This window comes from Ovis canadensis, chromosome 9, assembly GCF_042477335.2.
Source record: "Ovis canadensis isolate MfBH-ARS-UI-01 breed Bighorn chromosome 9, ARS-UI_OviCan_v2, whole genome shotgun sequence".
In the NCBI taxonomy this organism is placed as follows: Eukaryota; Metazoa; Chordata; class Mammalia; order Artiodactyla; family Bovidae; genus Ovis; species Ovis canadensis.
This window is the reverse complement of record NC_091253.1, coordinates 96,415,834-96,426,713: the sequence shown is the minus strand read 5'-3', so window position 1 is coordinate 96,426,713 and position 10,880 is coordinate 96,415,834. Positions and strand designations below refer to the sequence as shown.

Genomic DNA, 10,880 nt, shown 5'->3' with positions numbered 1-10,880 from the left:
AGTCGGCAAAGTAATATCTCTGCTTTTAATATGCTATCTAGGTTGGTCATAACTTTTCTTCCAAGGAGTAAGTGTCTTTTAACTTCATGGCTGCAGTTGCTTGCCATGTCCGACTCTGCGCAACCCTATGGACTGTAGTCCAGCAATCTTCTCTGTCTATGGAGTTTTCCAGGCAAGAATACTGGAGTGGGTTGCCATGCCCTCCTCCAGGGAATCTTCCCAAACCAGGTACTGAACCCAGTTCTCCCACATTGCAGGCAGACTCTTTACCATCTGAGCCACCAGGCAAGCCTGAGAATAGTGGAGTGGGTAGCCTATCCCTTCTCCAGGGAATCCTCTTGACCCCAGGAATCGAACCAGGGGCTCCTGCCTTGCAGGGGGATTCTTTAACAGCTGAGCTACCAGGGAAGCCCCAGCCTACTCTCTACTTTCATTTAAATATATTTACCCTTCTTAAATGTCTCCTATAATTTTATCTTTAATATGTCTTTTAGCTCAACTTTCAAAATTCACTATTACTCTCAGTATTTGCTGTTACATTGCTACATTGTAAACTAAAACCCTTTAGTCACAAAACCCTAATATATTAAAAAGTATGCATATATATTGGAGAAGGCGATGGCACCCCACTCCAGTACTCTTGCCTGGAAAACCCCATGGATAGAGGAACCTGGTAGGCTACAGTCCGTGGGGTCACAAAGAGTCGGACATGACTGAGCAACTTCACTTTCAATTTCCTGCACTGGAGAAGGAAATGGCAACCCACTCCAGTATTCTTGCCTGGAGAATCCCAGGGACAGAGGAGCCTGGTGGGCTGCAGTCTATGGGGCTGCACAGAGTCAGACACGACTGATATGACTTAGCAGCAGCAGCAGCAGCGTGTACAGATGTTGGTCCATAAAGAAGGCTGAGTGCCGAAAAATTGATACCTTCAAACTGTGGTAGAGAAGACTCGTGAGAGTCCCTTGGACAGCAAGGAGATCAAACCAGTCACTACTAAAGGACACTAACCCTGAATATTCACTGGAAGGATTGTTGCTGAAGTCCAGTATTCTGGCCATCTGATGCAAAGTGCTGACTCATTGGAAAAGACCCTGATGCTGGGAAAGATTGGAGGCAAAAGGAGAAGAGTGCGACAGAGGATGAGATGGTTAGACAGCAACACCAACTCAATGAATATGGTTTTGAGCAAACTCTTGGGGATAGTGGACAGAGGAAACTAGCATGCAGGTTCATGAGGTCTCAGAGAGTCAGACATGACTTAGTGACTAAACAACAACAACAATTTCAAATATTTTAAAACCAAAATTTTAACCTAAGTGAACAAAGAATTATAAAATATGTATGAAACTTCAGGGAAATAATAAAATATGTAGTGGACAAAAAACATCTATTTTACTGTTTCAACCCTAGAAAGACTAGTATCTCAGCATCACTAGATCAACTAAGACTATGTACCTTATATACTCTGCTGTACAAGCTCATAAATGAAGTATTTTTAATATAATTTCTTTATTCTGATGAATACTGCTAATGAAAATTCAATGCATATAGAAATTTGTTACCATGTTATTCTCTAGTCCAAATACCTTTGAAACTACAGGTCCTCTGGGAAGCAAATCTAAAGTGAATTCTTCCTATTTTTTTAACTGTTGGATAACTCAGACAAAAAGAAAGGCTGAACTAAAATTTTACTTTTTAAATATAAAAGTTTATATAACATAAACTAATACAAAATCTAATAAAGACCTTTATATACCCTCAATCAAGCTAAATAAAATTAAAGAATTTTCCACAGCTTCTACTGGAAGTAGGTAGTGAATATTGACATACATAGTCATATTGTGTGTGTCTGTGTCTGGTCATTTCTAAATGTGAAAACGCTATGAAACAACACCTGGCTCAACTGTTTTAATTTATATACAAAGCAAAGAACAATATGAATAGAGATATACAATGATTATTTAGATACGCTATATGTATGTACAAAGGCAAAGAGATAATAAACAGTCTGCAGTCTTATTTTGATTATATGCAGTAAGAAAGGATCAAAAGGGTTTGAAACCTTGGGGACTTTTGATATACAGATCTTCTTGAAAATGCTGGTTATAAATGATTACGAAAATACAAACTATAGCCAATCAATATATTGTTCTGGCCAGTCCATTTCAGTAGATTCAGAAAATACATCAAATCCTTTGGATACTAGGCAGTTTCCAAGTGGAATGGTAGTATGACTTCAAAAGGGTTCTGCCCTCAGTAACAGTGCTAAGTAAAGGGCACTTTAGATTCCAAATTGGAATAGGTTCTATCACGTTTTTTAAGTAGAGTCAACAGCCTTTAAGAATAGATAAATAATAAGGCAAACCAAGTTAATTATATGGTAAACCTTTTTAATTATTTTTTGTTGACATGACCCTAGCTCTTCTATAAATTACATGTATTTTTATGTATGTATGTGACAGTGTGTGTGTATCATACACATATAAATACTAGAACCTATGATATAACAGAAATAATAGGGCAAAAACAAGTGAAAAAAATTGGACCATAGGTTTAAACTCATTTTTAAGTAAACCAATAAATTTATGGCTAGTGAAGGCTTTTTTTTCCTATTTAAAGAGCAATCTTTTTCTGGGGAACAAAACAATGAAAAGTAGTATAATAAAGACCAAGATGGGAAACTTTGGACTAAAGTTTGAATCTGGGTAACAAGCCCAAAGACAAGTGAAGAAAAAGGTCATGGTTTTAGGAGTTCAGCATTCAGTTTAAGATAAACTTTCTGACAAATGATGTCCTTGGATTCCTTGCCAATGGACCCAGGGATCTGAGAGATTCAAACCAGGGAGAGTTTACACTTACCTTTATATCAGCAATTTTCAGTATCTGTGACACTGTGCTGGAAATTTTTTTTTTTTAAAGAATAATATCCAGAATGACAAATTGTATATTTATTGTATAAAATTTCTAGGAGCTAAAAGTTTAAACCCCCAGATTCTTCATCCGTACATATTCTTGCTATAAGAAATTACAGAATTGAAAAATTTAATGCACCTCAATTATTTGCAAATGCCTCAATTATTCCTCTTTTGGAAATAAAAGAATCTTAGACAATGTTGTTATTATCACAAACCTAGAGATCAATCATATATTTGAAAAGAAATACCTCTTATAATATTCTACCTCCTGTCATTGAGAACTGTTCATTGAACATCCTGAATTATTCTAAGCCTCTATGGAGATTGTAAAGATCCTTTCAAGTGCTAGTATGAAATCAGTGGGAAACAAAACAAAAGCAACTTTAAAGCAACAAGAAATTATGTATCATATATACATCGTAGCAAATACTTTATATTTGTGAATCTTTACAGCTTACATTTCCATTCCATTATTACAAGTGATGAAAAACAAAAAATTGCAAGTAGCATTCAAATTATAAATACACAGTCTTCCCATTTCACTAACCAAATTCTTACTTTTCAGTGTTACTTCCCAATTTATGCAGGAAACTGCCTACAAAGCTGAAACTGATTAGAAAATTTTTAAGGTTTAAATCTCTTTCTCATTTTAGGAGAAACCAAATACCCAACCATTGAAATTAAAAATAAATTGAATTGGCACAGTCATTACAGTTATTGTTACTAGATCCACTTCATTTGCAGGTGTCCAAAATAGAAAATGAATAATTCTTTATCTTCAAATACATATGTTCTTAAAATGCTACTTAAAGCTTTGGTTGTTTTCCTGTAATAAAGAAGAAAATGTTAATTTACCAATTAGGTTGAATGAATGTAGCTTTCAATAATTATTTTATTGAACAAATTCTGTGGCTTATTGTTTGCAGATCTAAATGCATGTTTCTACAGAAACTATTAAAGTAACTGGAATTTGTCAAAAAGAAAAACAATTTTTTCATAGAAGAACATATGCAATTCATTTTAAAACAGATTATATTCCAAACCAGTTCTGTTTCTGTAGTACCTAATTTTTTAACGACATTATTAATGCAAAAAACAAAAGTAAACTCAATTTCAGTGTATATGATTTGTCCAAAATAATGTGATCCCTGTAGGTTCCAAGGCTGGGTTGCTTCAGGCCAAAGAGCTAACAAGGAGGGACAGCAGCCCCAACCATCAGCAGAAAAGCAGATGAAAGCTTTAGCGAGCATGGCCCCTGATAACCATACCAAGACCCAGTTCTACCCACCACTAGTCCCTCCCATCAGGAAGCTTGCACAGCTTCCTAGGTAGCCTGATTCACCAGAGGGCAGAGAGCAGAAACAAAAAGAACTACAATCCTGCAGCCTCTAAAACAAAAACCATAACCACAGACAGTTAAACAAAAAAGGGAGAGGATCATAAACAGATGAAGGAACAAGACAGAAGCTCTCCAAAACCACCTAAATGCAGTAGAGATAGGCAACCTTTTAGAAAAAGGATTCCACGACAGTGAAAATGACCTGGGATCTGGGGAAAAGAATGGAGGCAAAGTTTGAGAAGATGCAAGAAATGTTAAACAAAAGCTCAGCTGGGAAAGGATCTGCCTGCAATGCATGGGACCTGGTTTGATGCTGGTCGGGAAGATCTGGAGAAGGACATGGCAAGCCACTCCAATATCCTTGCCTGGAGAATCCCATGGACAGAGGAGCCTGGCAGACTACAGTCCACGGGGTTGCAAAGAGGCAAACATGACTGAGCAACTAAGCAAAAGCACTAAAGAACAAACAGAGATAAATACAATAACTGAAACATAAAATACACTAGAAGGAAACAATAGCAGAATAACTGAGGCAGAAGAATGGATACGTGAGTTGAAAGATAGAATGGTGAAAACAACTGCTGAGAAGCAGAATAAAAAAGGATGAAATAAATGAGGACAGTCTCAGAGACCTCTGTGACAATATTTAACATGCCAACATTCAAATCATAGGGGTTCTAGAAGAAGAGAAAGAGAAAGGCCTGAGAAAATAATTGAAAAGATTACATTAAAAAAACTGCATAACATGGGAAAGGAAACAGTCAATCAAGTCAAGGAAGCACAGAGAGTCCCAAACAGAATAAACCTGAGGAAGAACACATTGAGACACATAGTAATCAAATTGACAAAAATCAGAGACAAACATTAAATATTAAAACAAGAGAGAAAGGAAATATATACAAGAGGAACTCCCATAAGGTTATTGGCCGAATTCTCAGCAGAAACTCTGCAAGCAGAAGGGAGTGGCATGATATATTTAAAGTGATAATAAGGAAGAAACTACAACCAAGAATAATCTACCCAGAAAAGCTCTCATTCAGAGCTGATGGAGAAATCAAAAGCTTTACAGACCAACAAAAGCTAAGACAAACAAAATGATAAACAAAAGCACCAGACCAGCTTTGCAACAAACGTTACAGGAATTCCTCTAAGCAGGAAAGTACCAACTTGAAAAAAAAAAAAAAACTTGTGGATATATGTACTGTTATATTAAAACTTCCTTAAAAACTAGGAATAAAACCACATGACCCAGCAATCCCACTACTAGACATATACCCTGAGGAAACCAAAACTGCAAAAAGACACATGCACACCAATGTTCACTGTAGCACTATTCATAATAGCTAGAACATGAAAGCAACAAAGATACCCATCAACAGATGAATGGATAAAGAAGCTGTGCTACAAGTAAGCCAGAAAGAGAAATATAAATATCATATACTAATGCATATATATGGAATCAGAAAGATGACACTGATGAATTTATTTCTAGGGCAGCAATGGAGAAAGACATAGAGAACAGACCTTAGGACATGGCGGCAGGGGAGGAGGGAGAGGGTGGGATGCATGGAGACACCAACAGGGAAACTTACATGAGCATACGTAAAATAGATAGCCAATGGGAATTTGCTGTATGCTCAGGGAACTCAAACAGGGGCTCTGTAACAATCTAGAAGGGTGGGATGGGGAGGGAGACGGAAAGGAGGTTCAGGAGGGAGGGGACAGTGTTTACCTATGGCTGATTCTTGTTTATGTTTCACAGAAAACAAAATTCTGTACAGCAATTATCTTTCAATTAATTAAAAACAAAACAAACCAAAAAAACTTCCTTGTGCTCAGCTGCTCAGTTGTTTGAATCTCTGCAACCCCATGGGCTGTAGCCTGCCAGGCTCCTCTGTCCATGGGATTCTCCAGGTAAGAATACTGGAGTGGGTTGTCATTTCCTATTCCAAGACCTTCTGGAAACACAAAGACACAAAAGAAAAAGCTACCCAAACACAACATTAAAGATGGTCATCAAACCACAAGAGAACAAAAGAGGGGGAATATAAAAGGCCTACAAAAACAAACCCAAAATAATTAAGAAAATGTCAAAAGAAATACACATATTGATAATTACCAATAAATGTAAATAGATTAAATGTGCCAGTCAAGAGACAAAGCCTGGTAGGGTGGATACAAAAACAAGACAAGTATATATGCTGTCTATAAGAGACCAACCTCAGATCTAGAAACACAAACATAGGGAAAGTGAGGGGATAGAAGGTATACCACACAAATGGAAATCAAAAGAAAATGGAATTATCAATTCTCATATCAGACAAAATTGACTTTAAATCAAAGACTTATAATAGACAAAAAAAGGTACTTCCTAATGATAAAGGGATCAATCTAAGAAGAGGTAACAATTGTTAAATATATGCACCTAACACAGGGGCACCTCAATATATAATGTAAATACTAACATCCATAAAGGAAAAAAATTGACAGTAACACAATAATACTGGAGGACTTTAACACCCCACTTTCATCAATGGAGAGATCGTCCAGACAGAAAATCAATAAACACAGGGTTAGTGATACATTATGCCAGAAACATTTAATTCATATTTATAAAACTTCCTATCCTAAAGCAGCAGAATACACAGAAGCAGAAGCTGAAGTGCACACAGAACGCTTTCCAGGGCTGACCACATGCTGAGCCATGTGAGGTGAGCCTTGATAAACATAAAAAGATAAAATCATATCAAGTATTTATCCAATCACAGTTCAGTTCAGTCGCTCAGTCGTGTCCAACTCTTTGAGACCCCATGAATCGCAGCACACCAGACTCCCGGAGTCTACCCAAACCCACGCCCATCGAGTCAGCAATGCCATGCAACCATCTCATCCTCTGTCATCCCCCTTCTCCTCCTGCCCTCAATCTTTCCCAGCATCAAGGTCTTTTCAATTGAGTCAGCTATTCACATCAGGTGGCCAAAGTACTGGAGTTTCAGCTTCAGCATCAGTCCTTCCAATGAACACCCAGGACTGATCTCCTTTAGGATGGACTGGCTGGATCTCCTGGCAGTCCAAGGGACTCTCAGGTCTTCTCCAATACCACAGTTCAAAAGCATCAATTTTTTGGCGCTCAGCTTTCTTTATAGTCCAACTTTCACATCCATACATGACCACTTGAAAAACCATAGCCTTGACTAGACAGACCTTTGTTGGCAAAGTAATGTCTCTGCTTTTGAATATGCTGTCTAGGTTTGGTCATAACTTTCCTTCCAAGGAGTAAGCATGTTTTAATTTCATGGCTGCAGTCACCATCTGCGGTGATTTTGGAGCCCAGAAAAATAAAGTCAACCATTGTTTCCACTGTTTCCCCATCTATTTGCCATCAAGTGATGGGACCAGATGCCATGATCTTCGTTTTCTGAATGCTGAGCTTTAAGCCAACTTTTTCACTGTCCTCTTTCACTTTCATCAAGAGGCTCTTTAGTTCCTCTTCACTTTCTGCCATAAGGGTGGTGTCATCTGCATATCTGAGGTTATTGATATTTCTCCCGGCAATCTTGATTCCAGCTTGTATTTCCTCCAGCCCAGTGTTTCTCATGATGTCCTCTGTATGTAAGTTAAATAAGCAGGGTGACAATATACAGCCTTGATGTACTCCTTTTTCTATTTGGAACCAGTCTGTTGTTCCATGTCTAATGCTAACTGTTGCTTCCTGACCTGCATACAGGTTTCTCAAGAGGGCAGGTCAGGTGGTCTGGTATTCCCATCTCTTTCAGAATTTTCCACAGCTTATTGTGTTCCACACAGTCAAAGGCTTTGGCATAGGCAATAAAGCAGAAATAGATGTTTTTCTGGAACTTTCTTGCTTTTTCGATGATCCAGCGGATGTTGGCAATTTGATTTCTGGTTCCTCTGCCTTTTCTAAAACCAGCTTGAACATCAGGAAGTTCATGGTTCATGTATTGCTGAAGCCTGGCTTGGAGAATTTTAAGCATTACCTTACTAGCGTGTGAGATGAATGCAATTGTGCAGTAGTTTGATCATTCTTTGGCATTGCCTTTCTTTGGGATTGCATGAAAACTGACCTTTTTCAGTCCTGTGGCCACTGCTGAGTTTTCCAAATTTGCTGGCATATTGAGTGCAGCACTTTCACAGCATCATCTTTCGGGATTTGAAATAGCTCAACTGGAATTCCATCACTTCCACTAGCTTTGTTCATAGTGATGCTTCCTAAAGCCCACTTGACTTCCAATCACAGATCACAACACAATGAGATTAGAAGTGAACCACAAGAAAAAGAACTATAAAAAAATACAAACAGAAGGAAGCTAAACCATATGTTACTAAACAAACAATGGATCACTGAATAAAGCAAAAAAAAAAGAAATTAAAAAATGTGAAAGAAAAATGAAGATGAAAGCACAATGATCCAAAACCTATGGGATGCTGCAAAGGCAGTTCTAATACAGAAGTTTATAGTAATACAATTTTACCTCAAGAACAAGAAAAATGTCAAATAAACAACCTAACCTTACAACAATTAAAGAACAAACAAAACCTAAAGTTAATAGAAGGAAAAAACCATAATGATCAGAGCAGAAAAAAATGAAATAGAGACAAAGAAAATAATAGGAAAGAACAATGAAACTAAATGCTGATTCTCTGAAAAGATAAATAAATTTGATAAACCTTTATCCAGAGTCATCAAGAAAAAAAAAAGGAGAAAACTCAAATCAATAAAGTTGGAAATGAAAATGAGAAGTGACAACTGTCACCACAGAAATACTAAGGATCATAAGAGATTACTGCAACCAACTACGTGCCAGTAAAATGGACAACCTGGAAGAAATGGACAAATTCTTAGAAAGGTAGAGCTTCTCAATACTGAACCAGAAAAAAAAAAAACAGAAAATATGAACAGACCAATCAAAGAACTGAAATTGAAACTGTCATTAAAAAAAAAAAACTTCTAACAAACAAAAGTCAACGACTGGATAGCTTCACAGGTGAATACTATCAAAAATTTAGAGAAGAGCTAACACCTATCCTTCTGAAACTGTTCCAGAAATTGCAAAGGAAAGAAAACTCACAAACTCTTTCTATGAGGCCACCATCACCATAATACCAAAACCAGACAGACACCGTAAGAAAAGAAAATCACTGATGAACACAGATGCAAAAATCCTCAACAAAATCCTAGCAAACACATTAAAAGGATCATACATCATGACCAAGTGGGATTTATCCCAGGAATGCAAGGATTCTTCAGTATACACAAATCAATCAATTTGATACACCATATAAGAATAAAAACCATACAGTCATCTTAATAGATGCAGAAAAATATTTTGACAAAATTCAGTACCCATTTATGACAAAAACTCTCCAGAAAATGGGCACAGATTGAATATACCTCAATATAATAAACACCATATATGTCAAACCTTCAACTAACATCATACTCAATGGTGAAAAGTCGAAAGCATGTCCTCTAAAACCACAAGTAAGACAAGGATGTCCACTCTCACCAATTTCATTAAACACAGTTTTGGAAATCTGAGTTACAGAAATCAGATAAGAAAAATAAAGGGAATTCAAATTGGAAAAGAAGAAGTTAAACTTTTCACTGTTTGCAGATGACATGATACTATACATAGAATATCTTAAAGATTCTACCAAAAAACTACTAGAGCTCATCAATGAATGTGATAAACCTGCAGGTTACAAAATTAATACACAGAAATCTACTGCATTTCTATATACTAACAATGAAAGATGAGAACAAGAAATTCAAGAAACAATCCCATTTATCACTGCATAAAATACTTAGGAATAAACTTACCTAAAGAGACAAAGGCCTGTATTCTGAAAACTATAAGATGCCAGTGAAAGAAACTGAAGACACAAACAGAAGGAAAAAATATACTATGTTCATGGAATGGAAATATCAATACCATCAAAATGACTATATTACCCAAGGCAATCTACAAATTCAATGCAATCCCTCTTAAATCACCAATGGCATTTTTCACAGAATTAGAACCAAAAATCTCAAATTTTGTATAGAGACATAAAAGACCCCAGATGGCCAAAGCAATCTTGAGAAAGAAAAACAGAGCTAGAGGAATCAGGTTGTTGACTTCAGACTATATTACAAAACTATAGTAATCACAACAGTATGGTACTGGCACAAAACTAGAAAAATAGATCAATATAATAGGATAGAAAGCCCAGAAATAAACCCATGCATCTATGATCAAGTAATCTATGACAAAGGGGATGACTATACATTGGTAAACAGACAGTCTCTTCAACAAATGATGTTGGTAAAAATGGACAGCTACATGTCAAAAAATAAAATTAGGTCATTCTTTAACACATATACCAAAAAAAAATCTCAAAATGGATTAAAGACCTAAATGTGAGACCAGACAGAATAAAACTCCCAAAGGAAAATATAGGCAGCATACTCACTGACATAAATCTCAGCAATATCTTTTTCATTCCATCTCCCACAACAATGGAAATAAAAACAAATATAAACAAACGGGACCTAATTAAACTGAAAAGCTTTTGCACAGCAAAGAAAACCATAAACAAAGCGAAAAGACAACCCCAAACTG

General features: G+C 36.6%; 1 protein-coding gene across 2 annotated transcripts in view; it reads right to left on the bottom strand.

The window, feature by feature from the left end:
* Nucleotides 1–2,936: 2,936 nt before the first annotated feature.
* The window catches only part of C9H8orf88 (chromosome 9 C8orf88 homolog), a 31,778-nt gene continuing 23,834 nt past the window's right edge, over nucleotides 2,937–10,880 (bottom strand). For both annotated transcript variants that reach the window (XR_011259271.1, XM_069601209.1), the window contains one exon: nucleotides 2,937–3,744. Coding sequence is in view for 1 of the 2 variants with exons in the window: in XM_069601209.1 (XP_069457310.1) it covers nucleotides 3,721–3,744 (24 nt within the window). In the remaining variant the exon portion in view is untranslated. The remainder of the gene's footprint in view (nucleotides 3,745–10,880) is intronic.